At 32.9% G+C, this 19,641-nt stretch overlaps 1 protein-coding gene across 1 annotated transcript; it reads right to left on the bottom strand.

Annotated features, from left to right (window-relative positions):
- Positions 1–4,271: 4,271 nt before the first annotated feature.
- Positions 4,272–17,803, bottom strand: 7B2 (Secretogranin_V domain-containing protein 7B2). Its single transcript, XM_090101575.1, has 6 exons — positions 17,690–17,803; positions 11,955–12,045; positions 5,319–5,545; positions 5,022–5,152; positions 4,668–4,852; positions 4,272–4,353 (listed from the first exon to the last, which is right to left on the bottom strand). The coding sequence occupies exons 2-6, from the start codon at positions 12,036–12,038 to the stop codon at positions 4,279–4,281; spliced, it is 702 nt and encodes a 233-aa protein (XP_089957701.1). The 5' UTR covers positions 12,039–12,045; positions 17,690–17,803; the 3' UTR covers positions 4,272–4,278.
- Positions 17,804–19,641: the final 1,838 nt, after the last annotated feature.

The following is a 19,641-nucleotide window of genomic DNA, read 5'->3' on the forward strand; positions in this document are numbered from 1 at the left end:
TTACGTAATATGAAAGTTTGAAAAAATATAAATTGAAACGAATTTTACATTAACTTATGAGAACTGAAGAGATATTTGAAAAAAATGGAATATAAAATAAAAAGAACAATAAAAATTTCTATCGGTGTTTAGAAATTTTTATTCAATGAACGAAATCTGACAAAAATTAAAAATATTATCAACATAACATAACAATAATTTATAAGCGCAATAAATTATTATTATGTGTTTTAATTTAAAGAATACCATAAAAAGACATCTAAAAAAATTTAACCAAACATTCGTTCAACATCAGAATAGAATTTAACCGAGAGACTTAACTGTAACGAAAATTAAAAAAAAACACTGGCTCTCTTGATTTAACTCGGAACAATTCCTTCATCAAGAGGGTGGTAGCTAGCCAGGGGAACTAAAAAGATCTACCACCAGATGAGGGTTAGCCACGACACGGTGCTATTTCACGCGACTTTGTTGCAAGACAAAGATGACTTAGTAGTATCTTTGTCTAGCAAGATAAAAAAGCCTGCAGATGCAATAGCAAAACATGTCATGGAAACTCTCAAGGGGTTACAGGGAAATCTTACAGCAAGCAGTACTCATTCCACAAAGGAAAGTGATGGCGCTAGATTACCTAGCGCTGTCTCTTTCTCCCGCCCATGCTGGAAAAAGTACCGCTTTAAGAAGTCACGGTAACCCCCCTTGTCAGGATTAGTCGCCTCTTACGACACCCTTTTTTTCCTGACGTGGGATTGGGGATTGTATTCTAATCCGCCCCAATACGGAGAATAATCTAAAATATAATAAAAAAATCAAAGACAGAGTAAAAATATTAACTGAATAAAATTACATGATATATAAAATAAGAACGATTTTTAAATTTCCCTCTTTGTCGGCGTTTGAATCCTCCCATTGGAATCACCCATTTCATGAATATCCTATCTAATGGTGCTTTGAGTTGATGCCCTATCGGGACTCTTATTATTATTATAATCTACAACTGACTTTCAAATGCTGCTCAATCTTTTACTATATAATATACAAGTATGAAATATTATCGTCCTACTTATAGCTAATACATGGGGTAAGTTCTCACGGTGGTCTGTACATTTCTTTTCAGATATCTCCCATTTTTATACTACTACATTATATTTGGATGCTTCTGTCCCGTTGTGTCCATTGTTTCGCATTATACTCGTATTTAATATTATGTAAAACAATGATATTATTTTACTTATTTACTTATTATATATTTTATTACATATGATTATATTTTAGACATTTAATTCCTAGGTATATTATCAAATATAAATTAATTTTTACGAAAATATAGGTATCACTTAGGTACATCGACGAGTTTATGGATCACCTAAATTAATTAAAAATATGAAAAAAAATATAGAAAATTTTAAGATCCCAAAAAAAGCTATGAATAAAATTATGTAAAATAAACTTTCTAATAATAAGAAGAAAATTTTAAAATATATTTCACGCCTATACAGTAACATGAATAAAATTACATCATATAAAAAATAAGAACGATTTTTAAATTTCCCTCTTTGTCGGCGTTGACTCAAATTTTGTGCTTATTAATGCAATGCGACCGATTGTAATCTTCCATTTTTATTAGAATTTCATTTTAAGATAACTAGCCTATCTATATTTATACCTAAATTTTTATACCTATATTTTACTTATAATTTAACATCTAGTACTGTTGCCGTGGTTTCGCGTTCGTTATAACAATAAATACAGTCTTTAGACTAAACAAAATGTATTTATGACTACTTATCATTAGTATAACATATGCCTATCTTAGTGGAATATAACATTTGTCTTTATATTTTAATTATTTCTATTAGCCTTTTTTGTACCCGTCGACTGTCAAGTAGGTAAACAAATAATGATAATTTGATGATTTTTTTTATTAAAGCTGAGAATATACATTACATTTTTTATCCGATAGATTGACCAGATTGTAGGATCATACTGTTAAAGGCACTTGTGCCATGGATTTGGATGAAAAAATCTGACGTATATTCCCAACCTTAATAATATATGATATTGTAATGGTTGAAACTGACTAACGGATGTTTTATAGATTTGTCAAATAGAACGCATACATAAGGGCACGTCAGAACGCTAATCTGACACCGCGCTATGAATCTGAGATGTGTCATAGGGTGACAGTAATATACCGTCAAACCGACGTCCAGCGCTAGCAGTACACAACGCTATAGCTAGCAATCAAATTGACGGTATGTTACCACGTAATACAATACATTTCGGCGTTATAGCGCGGCGTCGGGTTGTCGCTTTGATGCGCGCTAAGGACGCGTTCTATTTGAAAAAGCCTTTAAAGTATGAATTTGATGTATTTTTTTGTGATTTTTTTGTTTTATAAAAAATATAATTTATGCCTTAATTTATATTTAACTTATTCAGTAAAGGTGGGGTAGAATTAAGATGAACTATACATTTTTTTATTAGTGTCCTCTCCCACGGTTTTATTAATATAAATGCATAATATGCTGCGTCAAATTGTTAACTGTTTACGTCTACCGTTATAGCTTCTTGAATACGTCCAAAAAATATATAATCGCTTTAAAATATATATTTTTAAAACTCATCAAACTCAACATTTACCTTTGAGTTTACACAAATAAATAAGTAATAAGTTACTCAACGTTAAAACTAATCAATAATATATAATCATTAGGATAATAATTATAACGAATTAAATAAATATATCACGAAGCGAAATCAAAATTCGAAACTTAAAAAAAAGAAATAGTTAAAAATGATCGAATATAAACTATACCTTACGTATCTTAATTAATAAATGGGGTTTTTATTATGATCATCTGTACATTTTTCATTGGAATCACCCATTTCATGAATATCCTATCTACTGGTGCTTTGAGTTGATGCCCTATCGGGACTTTTATTAGGTATTATAATCTATAACTGATTTTCAAATACTGCTCAAACTTTTACTATATATATACAAGTATGAAATATTATCGTCCTACTTATAGCTAATACATGGGGTAAGTTCTCACGGTGGTCTGTACATTTCTTTTCAGATATCTCCCATTGTTATTAGATACTACTACATTATATTTGGTTGCTTCTGTCCCGTTGTGTCCATTGTTTCGCATTATACTCGTATTTAATATTATGTAAAACAATGATATTATTTTACTTATTATATATTTTATTACATATGATTATATTTTGGATATTTAATTCCTAGGTATATTATCAAATATAAATTAATTTTTACGAAAATATATCACTTAGGTACATCGACGAGTTTAGGATTCACCTATATTAATGAAAAATATGAAAAAAACTTAAATATAGAAAATTTTAAAAGATTCCAAAAAATATATATGAATAAAATTATGTAAAATAAACTTAAGAAAAATTTAAAATATATCACGCCTATACAGTAACATGATTTCAGGCTGATTTACAAAGATACAACAGGTGGATAAAGCTAGTGAACGTAGAATAATCACTGGATTCTGACGTTGCACTGGCACGGGCACTGGATTGCGTAGTTTGCACTCGCCCAGTAGTCATAGTAATTTTTACTTTATTCCGGTAACTTTGCATCGTTATAAAGTGTAACACAGAAAAGAAGAGTGGAAACACTTCCAAAAAATGTTTATGTGTGATATATGAGTTGCAGATTTTATATTACTAGACGAGAACATATTTTTGGTGGTGTAATTTGGTCATTTTAAATTTCATTTTCACTCTTCCTGTTTACAATTGCTCTCGATGAGATGACTTTTTAAAAAGCGTTTGAATGTGTCGATTGTTGTACAGTGTACAATGTACAATGTACACTGTCGGATCTTATGCCACTGGCACGGGCTGCGAGATGTGCATGTGGCGCTCACCGAAACATAGAAAGCTAGTTTTTTTTTATCCTGGTGCCAGTAAATGGATCAATGTAAACCAGCCTTTATACTATCCCTACTAATCATATCCCACTTTTTCACTCTTGGAAACTGAACAAAACAGAAGAAAATATTGGAATATTTTACTTATTTCTTATGAGGTTGCAATGGAATTACTTAATAAATTATCATTAGACATCAATCTGTTCCTTAACTAACAGTTAAAAGACTGTAAATTCTACATATTTCCGAAACTTTTGAAGTAACGTCGAATCACATTTTGTGTGACTCATTTTTTTTCCAAAACATTTAGTAAAATATAGCAAGAGTTTATTAACAATATGGATAGAAATTGTATATTTTGGACATTCTAGTAAACGTGCACGTCAAATCCTTTTTTGGCAGCTATCGGTAGTCGTTCACCGAATAGAAAAGGATTCTCCACCTAAAACATTGTTTACAATGAGTATTTATTAGGCTGACGACTGTATGTATACAACAAAAAATCACATTTTGGCGGTTTGACAGAAAAGCAATCGAAGCGGTTTGTAAGGTTTTACCGATGTGAATAAATTATTATCTAATTAGATCTATCAATAAATCGCGAGTGCAAATAGCACGAAATTCGTTTATCATCTGAAGGCGTGATGTTTACAGCGGGCAAGACCTGCAGCCGCCGGACATTCGGAGTTTGTAGAAGTGGTCCAGCCACTCGCGGACTGAGCGTTTGATTTCTTGGAAAAGAGAGGGTGCACTAACTTCTGGTTGGAACTTTTTGGCGACGAGGTTCTTGTGGGGGTCGGGGAAGTGCAGGTCGAGGTCGGAGGAGGACTCCTCGGGGCAGCTGAACATGTGCTCGCCGTCGCACATGCAGCGCTGGGACAGCTGGTACTCGCGGCTGAACGCTGCGGTGTTCTCGAACTCACTGATGCAGCCTTGCTCCTCTGGACATGCAATAATTGAAAATTTTTAAGGCTACAGGAATTGTAACGTCACTACTACACGTATGGAGTGCAAAAACTCACGAGAAAAATTACAATGCCTTTAATACGTAACGTATTTTGTTTTTAGTTTTTTATTGATATTTATTATCAGTTTTTAACTAGAACTTACCAGTGTATCCAACAGGGCAAGGGTTCGGGGGGTTGCAGTAGGCGGGCAGCACAGCATCAGTTTTGATCACTTGGTGATTGGGCACCACTTCGCTGGCCCCGCCGGTGACGTATTGGTGGCCCCAGAGGGAGCTGCGAAAAAAATTCAAATTTGGAATGATAGATAAAAAAGAATCGTTTAACTTTTTAAGCGACGTCTAGAAAGGAGGTTCTATGGTCGTCTGTTTATTTTTATTTTTCTACATTTTATTTTATTGTTAACCAGTTAACCAAGTTTTTTTATATATTTTATAGTTACCTATGCTGCAGATATTCCTGATCACGAAGGCTGGGGTTAGGGTTGCCATCAACGAGCGAGTCATAGTCGAGCTGTTCATGCTCCTGCTCCTTATTGGCCCTGGCCATCATGTTCAGCTGCCGATCATTGGGAGGGAATTCAAGGTAGGATGTACCGCCGTCGTTGAAGTCTTTGCCCATCCGACTCACGACCTCACGTAGCCACGCTTCGGTAAGCGTGAAGTGGTCCTATGGAAAATACAATCCATACTAATATTATAAATGCGAAATTAACTCTGTCTGTCTGTCTGTTACTCAATCACGCCTAAACTGCTGAACCAATTTGCATGAAATTTGGTATGGAGATATATTGATACCCGAGAAAGGACATAGGCTACCTTTTATTGCGAAATATGTAGTATGTACCACGGGCAAAGCCGGGGCGGACCTCTAGTATTAATATAGAGATGGAACTTGCTAGAATATTTAGAATTATGAGCACTTGTGTAATTTGAACATCTTACATGTGATATTTGGGTATCCTTTTATTGTTTAATATGTAAGAATATAAATTGCATATGAATTTTGAAATTTTGTGAAATTTTCAATATTATGTTATCAATTGTTTTATCTTAATTCAAGTAGTAGTAGTAGTAGTAGTATAAACTTTAAGTTTTTGTGTTAATATTCAATTCAAAACCGTTGTAAGTTCTAAAAATTTAAAAAATGTAACATTAAACACTTGACCGTAATTTGAAGCTTACTTCATTGAGAAGGTACCTAGCTTTTTCCGCCTATTTTTCCCTCTCTTTCCGTTGTATATATGCTATCTCTCTCGCACACCTCTCCACCAGGTGGCGGGGCGCACGATAATGTCGGGCGCTGGATGTTTTTCATTGGCGTCTAGCTTCCGCCGCGAGAAGGTTGTCTACAAGACTACAACCTTGGTGCTATTAAGTATTAAGTATTGCTTAAAGCAAGTGCTAAAAGTGTTAAAAAGTGTATCCCGTCGGATCGGTACAGTGAGTTATTTTTACATCTATTCTAATAATATTTTACTTAAAAATGAGTAAAAATCTTTAAAGTCAACGGTATAATCGTTGGACTTTATTTAAAATGCTGAGGTTTTTAATGAATCCTTCAGCAATAGTTTATTTTTCAATATGCTTAAATACTTAATAGCATGAATAAAGATATTTAAAATTAACGATACAACCGTTACATTTTACTTGAAATAGTAACTTTTCTTTTGAAATATTTCATTATGCAATATGTACTAATTAATATTTGAATTTTTAATACTGTGAGTAAAGCTATTTTAACGGTGTTACCGTTCGGCTTTACTCGAATCGTTAATATTACTTTTGTGATTATTTGATATTACTAGATATATCAAATACCCTCTCTTGTATATAGATATTTTTAATATTTTATTTCATTTTTAATAATGTGTTTTTATTACAAGGGTACAAGTGAATTTTTCGTGGAAAAATTACAATTAATACTTAGTATGGATATGAGCCAACTCAAAGCTTTACAGGCATACAATCCATTGCTACGACTTTATTACATTGTCGTTATCGCTAGGAACGGTTCGGAATTCCTATCATAGTTTATTACTAAAAATTATCGAACGAGATGAGTCAGCTCCAAGAAGTCACGACATGTCAGAACATGTTGTGATTTTATTTTATAAATCGTACGGGAGTTACCGCTCAACTGAATAATGATGGAATTCGCTCATGTATAGTAGATACGTACCATGAATGTTCCACACATTCAAAACTATCCGTAGTCTATACGTGTCCTTTTATGAGTATTATTCTGATCCGTTTTTATGTGAAAATAGACATATTACACACGGCTAATTTGATTGAAAATTACGTTTCCTATGTTCAAATGATGCAACTTTTTTGTTAAAACGAGTAAGTACCAAAATTTTACTATTAAATTCTTTGGTTTACTGAACTTGTGCTGAAAGGGGGATTTACAATTCACTTCTAACGTTTTAGAATAATATTATAAACTTGTACACCTTGACAAAAAGTAAAAAATTGCGGGTGAGTGGAGATTATTTTGTGCAATTAAATATAACGTCCTACGACGGTATGGTTGCGTTCGTAAGGAATGTTAACGGATATAAAGCAACTAAATGTTACATCGATTGCATGAACAAAAATAAATATGAATCGAAGTTCATTTTAAAATTTAGTGAATTGATTTGAATTATGAATTTATTAAATGTCGCTAACATTGGAAAATAAGTTAAAGGACCTTGTTAATTGCTATATTATTTAAATGATTATTTACTGCTATTTTTATATTAGCACTAAGGTGTATTCTTGCTCGAAGCAGAATACATAAATGTGGCCACTACTCCTCGCAGGGGTTAGCCAGGTCAAATTCACCCTCGCAGGGTGTCTCTTAAGCATTTTTTGGCAGGCCCTACTTATTTCTAGTTACAAACATCCCTCGCGCAGCTGTCGCTCGCAGGGAAATGGTGCAAATATATATCGGCCCTCGCGGGGCTTTGATTACAATCGTCCCTCACGGAAAAGATGGTGCGAATATATATCAGCCCTCGCGGGGCTTTGATTACAACCGTCCCTCATGGAGAAATGGTGCAAATATATATCAGCCCTCGCGGGGCTTTGATTACAACAGTACCTCACGGAGACATGGTGCAAATATATATCAGCCTTCGCGGGGCTTTGATAACAACCGTCCCCACGGGGAAATGGTGCAAATATATATCAGCCCTCGCGGGGCTTTAATGGCGATTGGTGCAAATATACAAAGGATTGATCATTAAAATGATCATAGATATTTGCTTTTGTCAACGAGGACCCACGAAAGAAGTTTTGGATATGACCGTATCGGATCTTCACTCTTCTAAGGTAGGTAGAAAAAGGTTTTGAAATCTACTTCACAGTGGGCAGTATAGTAAATGACCTAATAAATACAATAAAGGTTAGATACGTCAAATAATGGGCGCATGAAATTGATACTTCGTATCCTAAAAGTTTACGCTTCAGGAATCAGGAAACCACCATTGGTTTACCAATTATGGAAATTGGAATTGAACAAATTGTATTTACCAATGCAAAGCCTAATCACAACAAAGGAAGGCGAGTCGGATCAAATATCATCTCGCAGATGATTTGTGGCGGTGGTTTCGAGGATTGTCACCAAGCCTTGTGTCAACGGTATGTTTGGTATCGTAATTAAATGGCACTAGCCGACCAATTTACATATACAAACATCGGAAGAGATTTTTTAATCGCAAAGCGATTGAATGTAACAAATGACGATTGATTACGTATAGTTGACCTCTCATAGGCCTATTTTAGTTGCCCGGTCTTGTAGGCAATTTATTTGACTCGTTTTTCAACCCATTTGACCTCATTATTGCACCCATGAGATTTTTCTTCGGGGCTCAAACAATAAATCGCTGAGGGATTAGGATAATCGTTTGTTAGACAAGTTTTTTGTCATCCCACCAGGATTATTATATTGTATAATAAAGTTATATACAACTATTAACGTAAAACGTTTAAGTACTCAACGAATGCTGAGAATACTGACTGTTGAGTTACATAGGATAGAGGATAAATAACGGAAAGTCAATCTTTCCAAACAAAAGCCTCTTATTATTAGATATTACTTGGAACCCCTACCCTTAACGAGAAAGCTCTGCCAAATGACTTCTCATTTCTTTGCTTTGAGGGGGGGGGGGGGGGGGCAATAAATGAAATGTACAGGCTATACGGCTTTTAAAATATAAGTCTGGTAAGCGAACTAAACTTTGCTGGTTTAGTTCTTGCTATATCGCTATCCGTGCCTGCTTCTCGTGTTTACGGGTGAATTAAGTTTATCAATAGTCATAAATGCAATGCTATTCAGAGGATATACTGCATTTAAAACATGACAAAGTCTGGTAAGCGAACTAAACTTTGCTAGTTTAGTTCTTGCTATATCGCTGTCCGTGGCTGCCTCGCGTGTTTACGGATGAATAAAGTAATGTCCTGTCTTCGCATCCACAGCTAACTGTCCTATACTGTCATAATCTTAACACAGATTCATTCGACATAGCTCCCCACGAGCTCAGTTCTTCATTTTTGCACTCGCACAACTGTGGACAACACAAGAGCAATGCCTCCATTGGTAGCAGTTACAATCAAGGGATAACTAACCTTAGGCTAGCCATATTACGGATGTTGGAACAACCGACTATATTCAGGGCAATTTTCTTTGTTCAGTGTAACGTTTAGACTGTCGTAGCATTCCTACGGAACAAAGATGGGATCAGATCTGCATCCTTAATGCAGTTAATCGAAAGGAGATACTTTCAGACGACGATAGTATTCAAAACCCACCATATTCCTTAACATAATATTGCATAGTTAAGCTTATAATCTCTCTTGCCATTATCCTGCAGCAGAATTCCTTGGCGATAATTTATCCTCGTTAGAACGAGCGAGGGTTGTTACGATAATATGAGAAATCCTAGTCAGTTAGAGACCTGAACGACGCGATAGAGTACCGCTATTTCAGTAGTAGTAACACCTAGAAGGGTGAAGGTATTCTGGAAAGCGGAACTGAAGGCCCGGTCAGCAGCATCAGCCACCTAATAGACAGTGTTCAGTGCTGCACCACTATAATCTGCAAAATGACTCTGACGGTATGAAAATGTGGAGTACATTTTCAAAATATCAAATGATATAGTTGGAATAAAAATCCTATTTGCCTCCGTCTATCCAAAAGACATACGGAGTAGCTAGTAGTAGTTGGTTGAATTAGAATAAAGTAACTATAGTTAAAATCCTTTGTTACTGACTGGATAAATTTGGCTCTTTTCCTATCTGACGTTCATATAGCTGTTGACTGCCTAGTGTTGTGCACAAACACTATTATTATAAACTAGCGGTCCGCCCCGGCTTCGCTCGTGGTACTTACGTTTTCTCTACATAAAAACCATCCTCGTACTTCAAGGAATATAATAAAAGAATTATCGAAATCGGTTCAGCCGTTCTCGAGTTATGCGCTTACCAACACATTTTGCGATTCATTTTTATATAAGTATAAGAATAAGAAGATAAGTCACGTTATGTAGTCCCGAGGCTTTCGGTATATAAGTTCTTATGTAAATCATAATTATATCTTAAAACCGAATTGATTAAAAGTAACGTACTTGGCTGTAGTAATTGCAGTTTTGGGACACAGATAAGCTCCTTATCATTTTAGTCTCTTAAGAGTTAAGTTCAGTATATTTGTTTCCAGTACAGAGTTTATGACCTATCAGTTTTAAATAAATAATTCATGCATGAAAGTACTAGCCATGTTTAGATTATGATTGGTGGCGTTGGCTCTAAACATTAATAGATACCGCACGGTTTGGTTTGATGTTAAAAATCTGTATTATAATTAAAACCGTTTACCTGTTTTGATATTTTATTGCCTTATTCAAGGGGTGACCTTTTAAATTAATAATAATTAATATTTCTGACCCCAAAAGTAAGGACCAAGTTCTCTTCTTGTCCGCTTGTAGCAGGTTGGGTTAAAACTGTGTGAGTTGAGACAGGTGGTAATTCTATGTAAAGATGATTCAATTGTGCTTCTACAGAGTTCTAATTGAATAAATAAAGGTTTGAGTTTGAGGTATTTTTGCCTCGTCGGGATCAGCTGTTGCTTCATTTTGTAAGTAACATCTAAATGCGTAATTGAAAGTCGTTACTGGCGCTTTCGCAGATTTACGCTAAAGATAGTGAAAATTGTAGTAACTTTAACTTTTCAAGCCCAAAAGGTTAACTAAGGTACGCTTGAACCAATCTCATAAGTTCTAATACTTTTAATCATCATGATTAACTTTTTGGTTCTTATTTGATTAACTTTTCATCTGGGATTGTTAATATATTATATAATATAAAAAATTGTGTGATTTATTGGTAGGTATACTATCTGCACACCTTACTCTTTCAAATAAAGAAATAAGTAATTACTTATGTATTCAAATTCACATTGGCGTCCATATATTGTACACCAGGTGGGTAACAAACAGGTCTCAATGAAGTAAGCTTCAAATTACGGTCAAGTGTTTAATAGCTGTGTTTTACCTGAAAATAAAACACATATTAAATACTTACCTATATTTGAAGCTTACACTTAACGTCCACCTGTTGTGGATTTCGACTCAATGAAAAACATCCAGCGCCCGACATTATCGTGCGCCCCGCCACCTGGTGGAGAGGTGTGCGAGAGAGATAGCATATATACAACGGAAAGAGAGGGAAAAATAGGCGGAAAAAGCTAGGTACCTTCTCAATGAAGTAAGCTTCAAATATAGGTAAGTATTTAATATGTGTTTTATTTTCAGGTAAAACACAGCTATTTTATGTAAGAAATGGTTGCAGTAAGTTGAATACTAATGATTTGATTCAATTAACATGTAATGTGCGTCGGGAAAATTGTGATGCGCAGGCGCAGATTATTTCAATTCTACGTACATGTGTAATTATCACCAAAACTATTAACTCGATTATAATATTCCTTATCATATATGATATTATATTTTCAAATTTCATTTTTTTAACTACCCACAAAATATGAAAGGTTTTTTTAATTTTTTTTGAGAATGATTATTATAAAGCATATAACTCACCTCTCCCCCAATAGAACCATGGGGGCGGAATCCCATAGTCCCGACGACGCTTAGCAGACACAATATAGCCTCGAGGCGGTGCATATTGATACTGAAATAATTCCTAAATATATCAATTAATACGGCTCAAATGCAATACAAATTCTTTTAACGTATTTTTTATTTGTATTAACTGACGTGTTTTGTTAGGCTCGTGTACCTACCTACATTTCTTTAATTTTATAAAAAAAATGCGATGTATCTGATTTTTAAAATACCTTAAAATATTCTTCAATAAATAACCTACTAATTAATTCTAAAACAAATGTAAACGTCTTAATTAATAGTACTCTAAATGGCAAGACTATTACAATGTCAAACGGTCGACAGACAAATGAAAATTAATGGTCGCTGTTGTCATGGAAACACATGGACTTTTTGTATCTGTGCCAAAGAAAACTTCACTGATGCAAATCAATCAAACGATACATGATTTAACATGACATAACGTTATTGTGTGATGTTTTTATTTGCACAAAAAATTAAGTTGATTCCATTGTGTGTGCGTGTGTAGGTTGTACGATTAAGATGATATCAAATGTTTTGGCGTTCGGCTTCGTTTGATATGCTTATCTTTATATAATTGATTCATATTAATAAGGAATAGATACTAAGAAAAGCGAGCTTTACATGCATGTTTTTTAGCCCTCGATTTATCTTTTTTGTTAACTAACCTTCGAACTAAGACGAGAGCGTCATGTTGCCAACTACTTACTTAAAATTTCATTTTTCGTTAACTGCTTATAAATATTTGGAACTTAATAATTATTTGATTTAAAGTGGGACAAAATGTGATAATATATTATGACTTTACATAAATTGATTCACTTAATAATCCCTCTTTTAGATACCTACTTCATTCTAAATAAGCTATCGAAGTCGAGCTTTCGCTATAGTATCGAGAAAAAATAAAAAATATTACAATCCATACTAATATTATAAATGCGAAAGTAACTCTGTCTGTCTGTCTGTTACTCAATCACGCCTAAACTACTGAACCAATTTTCATGAAATTTGGTATGGAGATATTTTGATACCCGAGAAAGGACATAGGCTACTTTTTATCCCGGGAAAATGACGCAATCCCGAAGCGGATTCCCATCGGGAACGGGAACTATGCGGGTTTTTCTTTGACTACGCGGGTGAAGCCGCGGGCGGAAACCTAGTACACTATAAAAATTTAATTATATGTTTTCGTACTAAATTGACATTGCATTTTATAGTTAATAATTAATGTTTACAATGAAAACAGACTCAAATTTATTATTTATTTTGCTATCAATAATTTAAAACATTAATTGCATCCTTACGAATATAATGGCGCACTTTACAATTAGTACTCTATGTCATAGAGTTTATAGATTCTATAGTTTATGATATCCAATAGTATCTATGGTCATATCATGGAGGCTCTATGGTCATTTATCAAATAAAAATAGAGATCATTACGTAGGTGGCAAGTTGTTAATGACGTCATAGTCACATTTACTAGTATTGCATGTTCCAATTAATGTTATGTACATAAGTAAGTAGGGAATCTGATTAAAAATAGACGGTAACGCAATATTCCTTAGTTTGATGAGATTTAATCAACCGATATGTTTATTAAAGCTGAGATATTATAATATTATCTATAATTCACTAGCGGTCCGCCCCGGCTTCGCCCGTGGTACATATTTACGTTTTCTCTACATAAAAACCATCCTCGTACTTCAAGGAATATAATAAAAAAAGAATTATCGAAATCGGTTCAGCCGTTCTCGAGTTATGCGCTTACCAACACATTTTGCGATTCATTTTTATATATAAGAAGAAGAAGAAGATGTATTCAACATTTTGTAAAATGTTGGCTGTTGTTATCTTCATTGTAATTTAGCAGTGAATTCTGAACTAATTTATTTGGTTTGGAATTTTAAATATTAATATAGAAGCTTAATTTTTTTGTGTCAGTATAAAAAATAGTGACTACAAAAAAATACTGCATAAGCTTAATAAGGATTTGAAGTTCATTATTGATGTAAGGTTTCATATTCATTAAAGATATAACTACCCGCTAATATAAAAAGGAGAGATTACGGGTTGAAAGTATAGATAACTTGAGTAATGTAAGTTCAAAAATATTATTTTTCCGTAGGTCAAGAGTTAAGTAATGTAATACTTATTTTTAAAAGTAGATATTAAGATAAGATTCAACAATTAAAACAAAATACACTTTCCAATAAAAGCTTGTTATTTATGCTAATATGTGAATTTAATTAAGCGATATTTTTTAAGGCTGATCATATATTATAACGATTAACAAGTAAATTGTGTTTTTAAGAGGTGATATTGGTTTAATTAATATGTAATCATTTTATAATATTCAATCTAGAGTTTTACATGGTTTTAATAATAAATTATATTAAATCTTAGATAAAAATTAACGAACATTTATTTAATTTTATTTTAAAATACATTTTATTTTAATTATGTTACAACACAACATTTTTTATAATAAAAATTAAACAGCACTTCATAAGTGAATATTTGAAAACTTAATTAATAAAATATCTAATCGAAAATCTTTGTTGTTCGATACACACTTATTTTTACAACAAAGCACACCTCAAAGCTTTAATTAAAGTTTTATTGGATCCACGAGCAATAGCGCCCATTCATGCCTTTTTGCGACCACAGATTAGCTATGCTTCAGTATTTATTTTATTTTTGACGTTTAGAACTATTTATTGCTTAGTTGGAATGTTATTCGAAACGAATTTAGCTGGTATTTTATTGGTATCCGTTTTATAAAAATACTTAGTGAATAATAGCCGTCTAATCATTTAAATGTTTACGCTGCATGAAATGTTTCGTTTAAAAACAGCAATCTTTCGGAAGTAGAGCCCCATCTTAGTCATTGCAAAACTTTAATAAGTGAAATTAAAACGTGAAAAATAGTTGAAAAAAATCACACTAAATTACAGTCACGATAAAAATGCAAACGTTAAATCCCGAATGTTTGTCTGTCAATGACAGTACATATACTTCTCTTAAAGCTTATTAAAATTCTCTACTAAATGTTCTTTAATACCGCAAACATTTAGTTCTATCGATTGCTTATTCTATGGAGGGGAGGGGGGACACCTGCGCGGGCGCCGCTCGTGGGCGGACGGTCTATCAGAGCGTCCTCCGCCTTGTGGATAGTGTTGAGCTTTTGGTTTGCAATATCGATAAAAAGTATCAACGTTCTTAATTGATTGTTATTTTTAATATTGATTGTTATGTTTGCGCAGGCACAGCTCGTGGGCGGACGGTCTATCTAAACTGAGCTGAAGTTTAAAACATTGATATAGATAATCAAGTCTTTGCAATTACAAGAATAATCAATTGATTTATCTGTTAATTTCATAAATTTCTATATATTATCAGGAATTATAACTTTAAAAACGCATTAATACATATTTCCAAATAAATGTTCTGTAATATTGCAAACATTTAGTTCTATTGATTGCTTATTATATGGAGGGGGGGGGGGGTTTGTGACTTGTGACACCTGCGCGGGCGTCGCTCGTGGGCGGGAAAAATGAATGGAAGTTTTGTTATCAACATATTATTTGTAGATAATAATTAATTACGTGCATATTATAGATATTTAAGTTGGTTGATAAATATCACACTTATTAAACATTTATCAGTTATGTTAAAAAATATCAGATAGAACTATCGATATAATATGTACATCACTAAAGATAGCGAGTAGTCGTGGGAGCGACGGCGACGTAACTTTCATTATATACGATAGCATTATAATATACATTGACAGGTCTAAAGCAGACGGTATCTGAAGAATATCTATTGTCCTTTTACTTTCCCTTTTTATATAAAAAAAGCATAGCATTTGTACAAATGAGTACTATATTCATTTATATTTAAATATTTCTAAGTTACTATTTTGGTAATAATTTAACGGTGTAAATTTTTTTTGACTTAAAACTTTCCTAATACTTTGGGTGCAAGAGAACGCGACATTTACTTAGAGCTGACTTAAAGTATCTGCTACACTGATTTCAATACATTAATTTATTATTTATTTATTTATAAGTAAGCTTTTTATGATAAGGAAAGTATTAATAACAAAGAATCATATCGTTTGATACACATTTCAGCAACAAATCAGTTTAAAACTATGCCAAAAGTTTTGTACCTACCCAAATTCAATAGAATAATTTCAATATGACAGTTCAAACTTGGTAAAAATAGAAATGACTTATCGATCGTCCCGGAGCTAACCGGCATCGCGGCCGTAATTTTAATGAAGCGATTCTATCGCATAAGTTTATCAGCAAATCAGTATTGAAACTGACAAAAACAGAACAATAAAGCTGACAAAAACAATTGCTTGTACATATTCAGATTAGGAGAACGCTGTCAAAATAATGATGTGAGAAATTGTGCTAAATAAATTTAAAAATGTCAAAGTGATTCTAATATTAATTAATTCCGAAAACAAACAAGGTACCTATTTAATTTCGAAAATCATTCAATGTTTTTATTAAAAAAATGTCTAAACAATAAGTTTTAATTTTAAAGTCACTTTTCAATAAATTTAATAATTAATAATTATTGATTATTATATTTCGCATTCTATAAATAATAATGTTTTATCTTATCGATCTAACAAATTGCTTGCGTTCAACTACTAATCAGTAAATTGCATTAATAAAATAAATCGAACAATATAACATTCGCCCGCCAAGCCGAGAAAACAATTTATTAAATATTGTTACTTAATAATCAATAAATTATAATGATAGCTATAAGTGCCTCAATCAATATTAAACAAAATTTAAATAATCCTGTTATTTGATTTAAAAGTTTAAAAACTTCCGAATAATAAACGGCATAAACGCTTAAATTTAAATAATCAATTTCAAATTCAATTTAAAAATTTTCAAGAACAAAGGACCAGTTGCATTGCCGCCATGTCGCATCTCAACAAGATGGCGGATCAAATCAATAGTGCACTTGCGCTGTTGCACTCAGCCCAGATCTAGCTCATAGGTCACCTAGGCTTCAGGACTTGCGCAATAAGTTCAGGACATTATTGATTTTATATTTATAGCCAATGTGGAAAGGCGTGGAATATTCCAGATCATTTGTATGGAAATTCGTATTTTTTTCGTAAAATTCACTAAATAGAACGCCGGGATACACGATTAAATAGATTAAATGCTCTTTAAACATATTATGTTACGAAGATATTAAAGACAATAGATAATAATATATTATAATGGTAAAAGTTGCTACATTACAAAATAAAGAAAATTATAGAAATTGATTTAATTTAAACGAACGAAAGAAGAATACAGGCAGGACTTTACTTTAAATATCTTGTATATAAACAAATGAATCCAATTAAATGAAATGTTAAAGGTTTATGTGCCAATCCACCTGTTGATTCAAACAGTGGGCACACATATACAAACAAAAGAGCACATAACAAACGCAGATACACATACACAGTATATAGATACGCAAATTAACACACAGATTAGCAATAGCATATAGAAAATGAAAATAATAAAAGACGAAATGAAATGAGAAATGATAGAACCCTTTGCAAGTACATTGCCAGTGACGAGTATAGAGGTCAAACGTGCAGGAGTATATTCGTGCAGAAATTTAGTCAGGGGTTAAAATAAGGAATTTCGACTTACTTGGAGTTTGACCAAACTCGCGATTATAATGATCAACGCCACAGCAAGGTACATGCACCCTCTTTTATGAACAATGAAGGATGAAACCCGCTTCTACGCGATACTCACCAGTCGGGCTCGCAGAACAGAATGGGACTTTTCACGAAGGCTTTCCACGGGTCGATGGGGGCACGCATGCGCTGTACGGAAACTACGTTGAATTTCAGTCACCTCTGATATTTACCGCTACTAAGGAACTTTACACGAACTTGATTCGTGAGTTTTCGATTGTATCTCAAATGGAGTCATATAAAAGCATTAAATTTTACTGCTGTGTGAAGTAATATAACGTATTGTAGGTAGAAAGGACACGTTGCATTAGTTTTTACCCACGCAGATCACAATTCAATTGCTTGGCGCCAAATTGCGAAGTTATATAAGATTTTCTTTAGACACGTAGCATGGTAGAAACAAGGTTATCAGACGTCGCCATTCCATATTAATGCCGATAACCAATTAAACCGCTCTTTTTACAGATGATGGCGCTGTGAGTAATAAAAAAAGTTCTTCAATTGGCTTCAAACAAAAAAAAATAAACTAAAATAATTAAATAAAGGTCGATCGAAAAATTACAATGGGTACACTTTTCGACAATTGGACACTTTTCTGGAAAATTTCGAAACCTTTATATTTGTTTCCATGGTGAAGTCTTACACAAAAAATACAAAAGGATACCTTTGCTTTATTTATTTTGGCGTGTAAAATTTCCACTACCCTATAATTCGAAAAAGTAAAAGCACCATGTATTTGACCTATACCCAATGACCCATATGACAATTAATACTATCACTATAGACCTACCACATCATTAATTTTCAAGAGGTAAAAAAAATGAAAGTGATGTTGTAACATTATTGCATTACTATCGCATCAATCTCGCATTGATCTCGCTGTAACATCGTTCCTAGATCGCTTGCATCTGAATGCAATATTGCAACAACAACGACATGCAATCTAGTTTACATTGATCGGGGTGGCATCTCCCCAGCCTCCCGCCCACACTGTATTCTGATTATGTACTTCGTAAATATCAATCTCTGTTAAATACTGTATATTTGAAAGCTTCCTTATATAAACATGTTTAAATACTAATAAATGAATGGAAACACAATTAGAAAGTGGGTTTTGAAAAAACTAGTGTAAAATATTAGTTTTTTCCCTTATATACTTAGATATTTTGTACATAAAAATGTAAAATACATTATATAAATATAATGTAGGTATGTATATAGAGTTTATAACTCTAGGTACTATGGAACTATAGAGCAAAAAGTATTATGTAAAAATTTAAAAAAGAAATCAATTTATACTATACAATATATACTTAACATTTTATTATGTTATGGTTTACTCTATACAATAGGCTTTTTAATAAGATAAATCACAATATATTTGATGCCCATATTGAATTTTGTGGTTACCTTCTAGGGTCCTCCTTTAAGGTACCACTTATAATTTCATAATAATAATAAATATTAATTAAATAAATAAATATTATAGGACATTATTACACAAATCGACCTAGTCCCACAGTAAGCTCAATTAAGGCTTGTGTTGTGGGTACTAGGCGACGATAAATATAATATTTAATAAATACATATATATATATATATAGATAACAAATAATAGCTTACAAAAATCATAAAATATTTTTTTTTAATTATTTTGTGTTTATGATATACATATCTACCAACTGCGATTATCTACCTACGACGTGAACAAGTGGGTGATTAATTTCCCTTTACTTAACCAGAAATATTTTTAACATCCAGTTAAAAACCCAAGGCCTTTTTGGAAATTTGGCTCGTTAACATGTTCTTCTTCTGTAAATTGAAATAATTTCGAAATTTATAGTGATTATACACAGCATTATATTATCTGTGGCTATACATACTTACTAAAATGTTGAGGGA

Source organism: Colias eurytheme, chromosome 4, assembly GCF_061535395.1.
Source record: "Colias eurytheme isolate Ceu_HAF_F1 chromosome 4, ilColEury1 Martin Lab GWU primary, whole genome shotgun sequence".
In the NCBI taxonomy this organism is placed as follows: Eukaryota; Metazoa; Arthropoda; class Insecta; order Lepidoptera; family Pieridae; genus Colias; species Colias eurytheme.